The 11,485-nt window shown below is 36.5% G+C and overlaps 1 protein-coding gene across 2 annotated transcripts; it reads left to right on the top strand.

Annotated features, from left to right (window-relative positions):
* The first annotated feature begins 212 nt into the window (after nucleotides 1-212).
* Nucleotides 213-10,813, top strand: LOC141367264 (uncharacterized). Of its 2 annotated transcripts, XM_073872202.1 has the most exons (13): nucleotides 213-377; nucleotides 978-1,145; nucleotides 2,518-2,694; nucleotides 3,525-3,674; nucleotides 5,942-6,859; nucleotides 7,032-7,132; nucleotides 7,310-7,363; nucleotides 7,447-7,879; nucleotides 7,968-8,141; nucleotides 9,382-9,514; nucleotides 9,622-9,748; nucleotides 9,863-9,995; nucleotides 10,142-10,813. In XM_073872202.1, exons 1-11 carry the CDS (start codon nucleotides 224-226, stop codon nucleotides 9,668-9,670), a joined length of 2,511 nt encoding a protein of 836 aa, XP_073728303.1. In that variant the 5' UTR covers nucleotides 213-223; the 3' UTR covers nucleotides 9,671-9,748; nucleotides 9,863-9,995; nucleotides 10,142-10,813. The 2 variants fall into 2 exon arrangements, with proteins under 2 accessions (XP_073728303.1, XP_073728302.1); XM_073872201.1 differs by having other exon boundaries at nucleotides 9,863-10,813.
* Nucleotides 10,814-11,485: the final 672 nt, after the last annotated feature.

Genomic DNA, 11,485 nt, shown 5'->3' with positions numbered 1-11,485 from the left:
ATATATATTATTATATATAATATACAATATTATATTATAAATATTATGCAATACTACGACTGTTGTTATCCAGATTATCAGCATATTTGCAAATGTGATGTTTATTTAATACAATTTAATAAACAATTTCAGTTTAAATTAAGTAACATGTTTTATACAAAAATATAATTTCAAATGAATGCATTAATTTTTTGAAAATGTATTTGCAGTGTTTAAAGCAGAGATGGATGCTTTTCTATCGAATGCTTTTCTGACATTTGACAACGTCTTAAACACTGAATCATTGTCTGAAGTCATGCACGCTGCTGGTAGTGCGGATCCGTGTGGAGGAGTTGAGGAGGATTCTCCTGCAAATGCTGGGGCGAAAAGCCCAACAGGTAAGATGCCAGAGAATGCAAAATTTTCTTTAATGCTGATAAGTTAATGTACAGTTATTGTGTTGTTAATGCACATATAAACACACCTGGTGATGCTCGTGTAACTTACTTGACATTTTACCCGCCGTTTTTCTTGACCAGCAGAACAGGCAAAATTAATAAATGGATAAAACAAATTAACCAAAATTAATAAAACATCCCCACAATTTAAGATAAGAGCTAGGTTGTATGAGGCCTTGTTTTTTAATATCCCTCATGAAAATGTACCTTTTGTGGTAAAAGTGTAGTAACCATGTTTCTTGGTGTATTGATTACTTTAACCGTGGTTATTTTGTGGTAACTGGTTTAACTACAGTAACCATGTTTTGTTGGATGTAACTGTAGTAAACCCATGTTTAATTTTCATAAGGGATGTTAACATAAAAATATAGTTATGGAATACTGCATATAACTTTTGTTATCCAGACTTTCAGCATAACTGCAAATGTGATGTTTATTTAGTACAATATAGTAAACAGTGTCAGTTTAAATTAAGTTACATGTTTTATACAAAAATATAATTTCAAGTTAAGGCATTAATTTATTGAATTGTAATTGCAGTGTTTGAGCAAGATATGGATTTATTCCTATCGAATGCTTTTCTGGGCTTTGACACTGTCCTTAACACTGGACCGTTGTCAGAATTCGGGAAAGCTGCCGGTAGTGTGAATCCGTGTGGAGAAGTTGAGGAGGATTCTCCTGCAAATGCTGGGGCGAAAAGCCCAACAGGTAAGATGCCAGTTAAAGCAAAATGTGACTTTAATGCTGATAAGTTTATATACAGTAATTGTGTTGTTAATTCACGTGTACATATAGACACACAAGGTGGTGCTCGTGTACTTGACATTTTACCCACCGTTTTTCTTGACCAGCAGAACATGCAAAATTAATAAATTGATAAAACAAATTAACCAAAATTAATAAAACATCCCCACAATTTAAAGCTCATGTAACACATGCTGTTTCTGCATTTCTGATATTAATCTGGAGTACCTATAGAGTAGTATGACATCATGTCCGAAGAGTCTTTAGTTTAATCAGATTTATAAAAGAAAGATTAGCTTTACCGAATCTTTCCGATAACGTATGAAAAAATGGAGGAGGAGGAGTTACTACCGTGAGAGGAGCGAGTACGAGTCATGCAACACTATACAATACTGTTTAACTTATGATTCACTACATGTTCGTGTTATTTATATAAATTGCACGCGCCTATTTCCAACATAAGACAAAAGTCTTACTTGCCGCATGCAACTCATGACCCGTTTGGGAAAATCCAGCGCATCAAACTCACACGCAAAACTCCGCTGCTACCCCGGATAATAAACTATATCCATTGTTTCCATAAGGCTGGCTTTCTTCTCCTTACATCCAAAACACACTTCTTCTTTCGTGCCATTGTTGAGTTTTGCAATTAAACAAAGCTGTATCGCGTGATAAGATGTTTGCAAGTTTTAGCGTCTCCCGCTGATTGACGGGTGGGCGGGGATTTCCGGGGGAAGTGCCCATATAAAGAAGTGATACGTACAGAAAACCCCTGAAACGTCAGTTGGACCTGTAATCGAAAAAAACTTTCCGAAACTTGTACGAGCCCTGGCGAAGTGCATTCGGCACAGAAATACTCTGTTACACGCCCAAATGCTTTTTTGACATTTTGCCTACGCTTAGCATGAGGAAACAACTCTATAACCATGTTAATAAGTCAGAATGCTTGAAATACCATTGAACCCCCCCTTTAAGATAATTGCTAGGTTGTATGAGGCCTTGTGTTTTAATATCCCTCATGAAAATGTACCTTTTGTGGTAAAAGTGTAGTAACCATGTTTTATGGTTATTTTGTAGTAACAATGGTTTAACTACAGTAACCATGTTTTGTTGGATGTAACTGTAGTAAAACCATGTTTAATTTTCATAAGGGATGTTAAAAATATAGTTATGGAATACTGCATATAACTTTTGTTATCCAGACTTTCAGCATAACTGCAAATGTGATGTTTATTTAATACAATATAGGAAACAGTGTCAGTTTAAATGAAGTTACATGTTTTATACAAAAATATAATTTCAAGTTAAGCATTAATTTATTGAATTGTAATTGCAGTGTTTGAGCAAGATATGGATTTATTCCTATCGGATACTTTTCTGAGCTTTGACACTATCCTTAACACTGGACCGTTGTCAGAATTCGGGAAAGCTGCCGGTAGTGTGAATCCGTGTGGAGAAGTTGAGGAGATGGAGAAAGTTTCTCCTGCATATGCTGAGGCAAAAAGCCCAACAAGTAAGATTCAAGTTAAAGCAAAATGTGACTTTAATACTGATAAGTTTACATACAGTTATTGTGTTGTTAATGCACGTGTACATAAAGACACACAAGGTGGTGCTCGTGTACTTGACATTTAACATGCCGTTTTTCTTGACACGCAGCCAAATTTTGACTCCATTAATTTAAAAAAGCGACCAAAATTAATAAAACATCCCTGCAATTTAAGATAAGAGCTAGGTCGTATGAGGCCTTGTGTTTTAATATCCCTCACAAAAATTGACCTTTTGTGGTAAAAGTGTAGTAACCATGTTTAATGGTGTATTGATTACTATTAGCAAAACCATGGTTATTTTGTGGTAACAATGGTTTTACTACAGTAACCATGTTTTTTGGATGCAACTATAGTAAAACCATCTTTTATTTTCATTAGGGATGTATAACATAATAAATAGGCAATTCTAGGCAATAAAGGAGATGCTCACATTCACAAAATACTTAATACTAAACTCTGATTACACATGAGATTAAGCGAGTGTCTGGCAAACGTGAGCATCTCTTTTATTATAAACCCCTTTAAAGTGTGTGCAGCAAGCACGTATTTTGACCTGATGCGTAATGCCCATAGGTTAACATGACGCGCTAAACGCATATTTTCACATAATGAGCTACTACACACATGACGGGCTAAATACATGTTTTGATGAGTTTCCCATTCGGGCGCCCTCGAAAATGAAGTCACCGGCAGCCACTGATGCAGAATAAACAATACATTAAAATGAAGTGACAAGTTTTTGACACAAAATCACTTTAGCAGTAATTTTATAACATTATTTATTGAATTGCAGTGTTGGGAAGGAGTCAAGATAGTGGAATGGATTTTGTCCTGCCGTGTGCTTTGCCTGAGAGTGTCCTGAACATCGGATCTCTGTTAGACAGACGCGCCGGTAGAGGAAAGGAGTTTACTCCTACTTTTGATGAGGCGAACAGCCCAATAGGTTTGTTGGAATTTTGTGTACTTGCCATTTTTTAAATCTGTGTCATGATGTTTGTTCCTCAAAAGTTTAGATGGCCCATGCAGATACTGATATTTTTATTACATTAAAGTCAGTAAAATAAAACATCTTACAATAAGAAATGAATGTTAGACACATTTTTAAACTCTTATTTTAACAGCATTATGAAAATACAGCAATGCTATTTGCATTACTAATGCTGTTAAAATAAGAGTTAGAACACAATAGAAAAACAAACAAAAAAATGAATTTATTAAATCAGTTTTATAAGATACTCGGTTACATTATTTTATTAATGGAGGCTTAGTGTCCAGGTGGATGGGGAGAGGTAACCCCCCAATAATTTAAACTAGCAATGACAACCCAATATTTACAAATGATTTATGATAACAACATTATGTACACTTGACACTTCAACCCCCTCCATAATCTACAAGGCACAGATTTGGTTAAAATATTAAGGGGGTTGAAGTGTCAAGTGTACATAATGTTGTTATCATAAATCATTTGTAAATATTGGGTTGTCATTGCTAGTTTAAATTATTGGGGGGTTACCTCTCCCCATCTATGGAGGACCACAAGAGTCATGCAAAATGTAATACAGAACTTCAATATTTAATAACTACGTGGACAATAAAAATAGCAATTAATACATTTGTTTAAAAATTAATTAATTAATCTATAAATAAATAGACAAAGTTGCAAAAAAATCATTATGTAACATTTTATTAGGCAATAAAAAGTCAGATTATAAAAGTAATGTAGAAATGAAATATTAATCCATTAATAAATAGTTCAAAGTAATATAACTATTTACAAAAACAACATAAAACACTCAATAAGTTCATCATTTTAAATTGCATTTACAAATTCTTAATTAAATAATGGAATTTCAAAATGTATTTCAAAAAGCGATTTAAAAAGAGAAATAAATAACTGGATTTATAAATTGAACTACAAATACAGCTTTAAATTAGGCATTTAACTCTTTCACCGCCAGCGTTTTTAAAAAAAGTTGCCAGCCAGCGCCACCGTTTTTCATGATTTTCACAAAAGTTTAATGCCTTCCAAGAAATTTTCTTCTTCAAATATATAAACATACAATATAACAAATGAAAGAACGGACCCTCTTGAAGCTATAAAAGTTATTTTCCTTTTGTCTTCTGTAGTCTGATTTACATAACGACTCAAACATAAGCTTTTCTTATAAGATGAACTGTCCCTTTAACTCTTTCACCGCCAGCGTTTTTAAAAAAAGTTGCCAGCCAGCGCCAGCGTTTTTCATGATTTTCACCAAAGTTTAATGCCTTCCAGAAAATGTTCTTCTTTAAATATCTTTGTTTCCTTCTTTTCATTGGTTGTTTTCCTAGCTCTAGTTGTTAACCGAGAAATCGGAAGTTTGTTACTGAAAGTTCTCTCCGCCATCACGCTGTTGAAACCAAAACACCTATGAATTCAGGCGGATGCACGTGATATTGTAACGCGCGAGGGGGATGGGGATCTTTGGCGCGTGCAGGTACTGTGATTGACAGGCAGATTTTACACAGCCCTGCGCTGATTGGACCAAATGAACCAGCCTGCGCTGATTGGACCAAATGAACCGGGAGCGGTGGATTTTTGCTAAACAAATAACAGGCTCCAGGTGGAGCTAGAAGCGCGGGGTTTTTTCTTAAACAGTCTAATTTATGTTGTTCTATCGGAGCATAGTGTTGGTTTCAGTGAATATGATCAAAAAATATGATCAAATAAGTTGCCGACCGCAGCTTTAAAACAGTCACGGACATGCAGCAGCTTGCCAGAGGGCAATACTTCCGGGTTTAAAAAGTTGCCGAAGGGCGCCACCGAGTGGATAATAGCAGTGTTGCGGAAAGATGGAAATACTCGTCATTGGCGGGGACGCGTTTTCTCTTGATTGACGAGATATCTCGTCAATGGCGGGGAAAGAGTTAATAAAACAAATGAAGCGATAGGCTACTGGTTATAAAACATGCACGTAGGATGCAAATTTTACAATCAAAGGGAGTAAATTTGTATTGTCGCCAATGGCGACCTTGACAGAAATTTCACTCACAAATAAATATATTTGGTCGCAAATGCGACCATTTTAGTCGCAGTTTGGAGCCCTGCCACAGTTTGTCAAATGTGTTTATTAAGTATTATCACTGGCCATGGTTCTTTGTCATTCACTTTCAACTACTGTCATAATTAATTTTCTAATAGTTATCATTTGTTTTTGTTTTTTGGTGTAGACAATAACATCAGTCCTGACCAACAAAAGACATACTTTGACCGGGCCTGGAGGGGCAAAGTGGAGCCAGTGCCGGCTCCACAGCTTGAAGCCGATCCAGCTATCCCTGATGTTAGGGAAGTGGTTGATCTGGCATTCTGGTCAAAGACTAAGATTGGTCAGAAGAAACAGAAGGCTTCGAAGAGCCGTTTATTTGACCTCCAGGAAGAAAAGACTGTTGTTCAAGCGCAACATGTCGAGGCAGATTCAGCTATTCCTGTTGGTATGGATGTTGCTGATTTTGCATGCCCCGAATCGAATATATTTATTCGTACGGAAAAACGAAAGACTTTGAAGAGTCGCTTATTTGACCGTTTCCGGAGGGGCAATCTGGAGTCAGTGCCGACTCCACAGCTTGACGCCGATCTTGCTAATCCTGTTGGAATGGATGGTGCTGATCTGGCCTGCCATGAGGCAAAAACTAAGATTCGTCCGGACAAACGAATGTCAAAGAAGTGTTGCTTCCTTGACTGCTTCCGGAGGAGCAATGTAGAGTCAGTGCCGACTCCACAGCTCGATGCCGATCTGGCCAGTCGTGAGTTAAATCCTCACATTAGTTTTCCTGCCATCACTGCAACTAATGCCAGCCTACAAAAGTTAGGTGCCGTTCCACCCAATTTCGGGTTAAAAGGTGGTGGAAATTCAGACCCAAAAAGACCTGAAAATCCAAGACCAAAAGCAATCGAAAATCCCCGAAATCCTGTCCCAAAAGATGCTGGAAATCCTGTCCCGAAAGATGCTGGAAATCCTAAACCAAAAGATGCTGGAAATCCCGTCCGAAAAGATGTAAAAGTTGTTAGGCCAAAAACTTCAAATCTTTTTAAAAAGCAAAGCAAGAAGAAACCAACCGATCCCGAGCCAGGTCCCTCAGTGACTACAGGTGAGTGTACCGCCTTTATTACTCCTAGACTGGGTTGCACCAATATGTGAAATGGTTTCATTATCATATTTTTTTGTACCTTGAAATGTATGCTGTACTTTACTTCTGATCCCTGTATTAAGATGTACTTTAACACCTCATCAATTTTCATGTTTTTCTGTGTGTTGTTCAGAGACTTTGGAGTCTAAATATCAACTCTTAGAGATGGATGTGCTTGGGCACGGTAGCTTTGGCGTAGTGTTCAAAGGGATCCGACAAACGGATGGGAATCTGGTAATGCACTCATATTTATATCGAACACAATGTTTGCAGAAATTTGTACGTCCACTTGATCTAAACGATGTTTAAAGTTTGTAGATTGTCAAACCTTAAAGTTATGTGTGCAGTGTCAGGTAAGTTGCTTCAGTCAGCTCAAGAGAAATTAACTCAGTATTTATTTCATCTTTACAGGTTGCCATCAAGCAAATTATGAAACAAGAGAAGAAGGACAGATATATTCAGATTGTAAGTTGTAAAGTGAACTAGAGAGAAAATACACAAAATATTAGTTTTATCTAATTGTAATTTGTTCATTTTTTTTTCTCCAGCCTGGATATCCCAAACCGCTGCTAACAGAAATAGCATTAATGCTTAAGTTAAGAGAAGGTTACCGTTGCCCGAATATCATCGAGATGTATGACTGGTATGAGACCAGCGAAATGTTCTCAATTGTGATGGAGTATCCTCAGGAGAGCGAATCCTTGTTTTGGTTTGCTCATAAACACAAACTGAGTGAAAATGCAGCACGACATCTAATGTATCAGGCCGTAAAAGCAGTTGAACACTGCCTGCTTAATGATGTCATCCATACGGACATACATGCGGGGAACTTCTTGGTGCAGAAGAAAACTATGAAGTTAAAGTTAATTGACTTTGGGCTTGGACATGTATTTAACTGTGATGGCCATGGACATCTATCTAGGTGTGATGGCCATGGACATCTAGTTGGGTGTGATGGCCATGATTCCAAGGACTTTATAGGTGAGTTGATTTTTTTTAATGAAGCAGAGTATGGAAACATGCTGGGTCATCTTTTACGAAATGACTAAACACAATGTCTTGTGTACAGGAGCTGCACATTCCACACCGCCTGAGGTTCATACAAGTAAGCAATTCTTTGCCATGCCAGCAAACGCCTGGGCCTTAGGTGTTTTGCTATATTTCATGATGCATGGAGCTTACCCCCACATATGGGACTTGTATGAGGGTGAACCGAAGAAATATGATGAAGGTTTATCAAAGGGTGAGTGAAATGATCGATCAACATATGCACACACAAAGCCTCTTATCAAACACACAATAAATATTATCAGAGGATATGGTCTGTCTGGCAAGATGGTAGATTTTATTGTGTTTAGTTTATCAGTCATTTAGTGGCTCCCCAATGTTTTACATCACTTTGCCATCATCTTAACCGGAGGTAATGTCTTTCTGTGGCCAGATGTGACTATGGACCACAAAACCAGTCATAAGGCTCAGTTTTTTTAAATTAAGATTTATTATCCGAAAGCTAAATAAATAAGCATTTTCATTGTTGTATGGTTTGTTAGCACAATGTTTGGCTGATATACAACGATTTGAATATTTGGGCGTACACCCGATTTAGGCGTAGCGCATGTCTGAGACTAAACCGTATGTCTAGTAGACGTAAGTATAAAGTCTTGACTTGTTTCTGTGGCAAAATGACAAATAATCCAATTTGATGGGACATTTGCACTTCTAATGCACAGGATACGTGAGCAGTGTGCTTTCATGCATAAAAGAGTGAGAGATCGTCCCAATAAATTCTTATATATTATAAAATACCTAAATATTTACAAAGATACAGTAAAGAATTTATTTAAAGCTTTCCGTTAATTTCGTTTTAATCCAGAACTATAAGAATTAATCTGCAAATAATTAACTTTTGTGCAAACGGCTGCATCCACTCACAAAATAAAGTTGTAAGTAGGAATTTACTAAATATCTTCATAAAAATTATCTTTACTTAATATAATTTTTTTGGCATAAAAGAAAAATTCATAATTTTGACCCAAACTGTACAAATATAGTCATGCGATTTATGACTGGTTTTGTGGTCCAGGGTCACAATTTGGTAACAAATGACTTTTAATCAGGGGTTCCTCCACCAATGACCGTTTAAGACATTCAGAGGACCACCTTTCTAAACATGATAGTATCAACGCAAAATAACAGAAAAACGATGCACTGTGACATGCATTTTGTGTCACTAAATGTACACCTGGTGGTACCCCTGTAGATGGAAAACCAAACCACATAGGTGTCATTTTGAGCAGAAAAAAATTATTTAAAGTGAAAGATATAAAGGTTCACCACCGGTTGAGAATCACTGCTTTAGATAATAGACAGACAGACTTCTTACAGTATTATTCAATGACAACAAAAGTGTCTCTTTATGCCATGATAATTATTGCCATTTGTGTGTCATGATGACTAATCAGCTCTCTCCTAAAATTGTACAGAAATCCGTGAACTGATAGACTGGTGCTTGGATGTAAGACCACATAGACGTCCATGGCTCCACCAGATCTTAAGTCACGACTGGTTCAGAACTGACTGGCGTAATGAAAAACCGGAATTCGAACGCAGAAAGAGGTAACAGAGTAGGAAACTACATTTTGCAGATGACATGCTTTGTCTTTGTTAGTTGTATAGTGTGTTCAACAGTAAGATTGTTTAAATGTAAATTTTCACCCCTACAGTATAAAAAAACCCACAAAACCCAAAACAAAGTACAAGCTTTATATCTGAAGGATTAGGGAATGATGGGAGATGCTGTTTTCATGATCCAGAGACGGATGGAGTTTGCTAATCATGTTTCCGGATAAGGTATGAATGAATGGGTTTCAACTGTATGTTTGATCACATTATTTAATGCCATCGTTATGAATTAGCTGCAGGACTAACCACCATTTCTGCATTTGTCCTCTCGTGTCTCCCTAGTTTCTACAACTGAAACCAAGAATACCATGGACATTAAGTCACTAACAGGGTGACAATTACAAGGGAGACAAGAGACGAGGCATTATTTAAAACAGGAATTTCCCTGGTTTTACAAATCCATGGGAACTTTACAGTACACAACCACATTTAATATATCGCACTGTGCAAATTATATATATTATAGAAATCATACATATTGTGGCTTTAAGGTTCTAGATATACTATACATATGATGACTAAAAACTAAATGTTGACATTTCTTTGCTTTCTCATCTTCAGGTTGTATCCCATGAACACAAATCGTTGGCTGAACGTCTCATAAAGATCCTGTCTCATCCTTAAACACAATTTTTAAGGTTTAATGGTATAGTATCTTTATATATAGTATATCCTCTATAGAATCCGTTTACATATATATGTTTATATATATATATATATATCTCCCAAGGGTTTTTTCCCTCCTAGGACTTTTTTCCTCCTGCCAAAAAATCAGGGAGGTTTTTCTCCTAGGGGGTTTTTTCAACCCCGGGGACTCAGCCGACAATGGCTTAACTTAGCACCTTCATCTATACGTTACATCATTAACACGCTCGCTTGTAAAGTTAATTCATAGCCGCTGTATTTTTTTTAGCAAATCTATTTATGATTAGCAAAAAACACTCCCAAGGGTTTTTTGCCTCCTAGGACTTTTTTCCTCCTGGCTAAAAATGCGGGAGGTTTTTCTCCTAGGGGGTTTTTTCAACCCGGGGACTGAGCCGACATTGGCTTAACTTAGCACCTTCTTCTATACGTTACATCATTAACAGACTCGCTTGTATAGTTTATTCATAGACGCTGTATTTCGCTACTTATGTTGTCTGTCGATTTTTCTGTGTTGTCCCCTGCTTAAAGCTGGGGGAATTAAAGCTGCTTTGAAAAAGCACTATATAAATAAAATTGAATTTAAAAGAATCAGCTATTTCTGTCTCTTTCTCAAGTTTTTTCCCCCTCTGAGTTTAGGGAGTAAGCCGACATTGGCTTAACTTAGATCTCTCTTTTATAAGTTGCATTATTACAATGCTCAATAGTTCAGTTTAATCTTGCAACTTTTGTTGTCCACCCATTTTTCAGTGTTTTCTCCGGCTTTTATTAATGTAAAGCTGCTTTGAATTAATTGAACAATTGTGAAATATGCTACAGTATATAAATCAAATTGAATTGAGTATGGAAGACTTTTCGGGATCTGGATTATTTGATCAAACTGTTATGGGAAATTATTAACTTGGGTCACTTATGTAAATGTCTTTCACATGCAATATCAAACCCTTGACCTTGGTATAAAATACTGGGAGTTAACGTAGTAAATCCAGTCAGACACACTGTTAAACCTGATGTTGTTTTAACCCAAATAAATAGTTACACATAACCTAAACCTGTAAATCTACCCTTCAGAAATCTGTAATAGTTTAATGCACAATTTGCATGATTTTTCTCATTCAACAAGACATTTTGATTAACTTATTTTAGCTTATTTAAATCTGTGGATTTGAAAATTTCACCCATCATGCATAAATTTTACTGCTACTGTTATAGGACTGTGCTTTAGCTGTTTTCTATTTATACAACTGCTGCTATTTTTGTTAT

This window comes from Misgurnus anguillicaudatus, chromosome 10 (genome assembly GCF_027580225.2).
Source record: "Misgurnus anguillicaudatus chromosome 10, ASM2758022v2, whole genome shotgun sequence".
In the NCBI taxonomy this organism is placed as follows: Eukaryota; Metazoa; Chordata; class Actinopteri; order Cypriniformes; family Cobitidae; genus Misgurnus; species Misgurnus anguillicaudatus.
The sequence above is the reverse complement of the archived record's forward strand: the minus strand, read 5'-3'. Positions and strand labels throughout refer to the sequence as shown.

What these genes read in the sequence shown, in the direction of transcription:
- LOC141367264 (XM_073872202.1), top strand. Translation starts at nt 224, where the DNA reads ATGGATGCTTTTCTATCGAATGCTTTTCTGACATTTGACAACGTCTTA. An exon ending in TGGGGCGAAAAGCCCAACAG is followed by an intron (nt 378 to 977) that starts GTAAGATGCCAG and finishes TTGTAATTGCAG; the next exon opens with TGTTTGAGCAAGATATGGAT. An exon ending in TGGGGCGAAAAGCCCAACAG is followed by an intron (nt 1,146 to 2,517) that starts GTAAGATGCCAG and finishes TTGTAATTGCAG; the next exon opens with TGTTTGAGCAAGATATGGAT.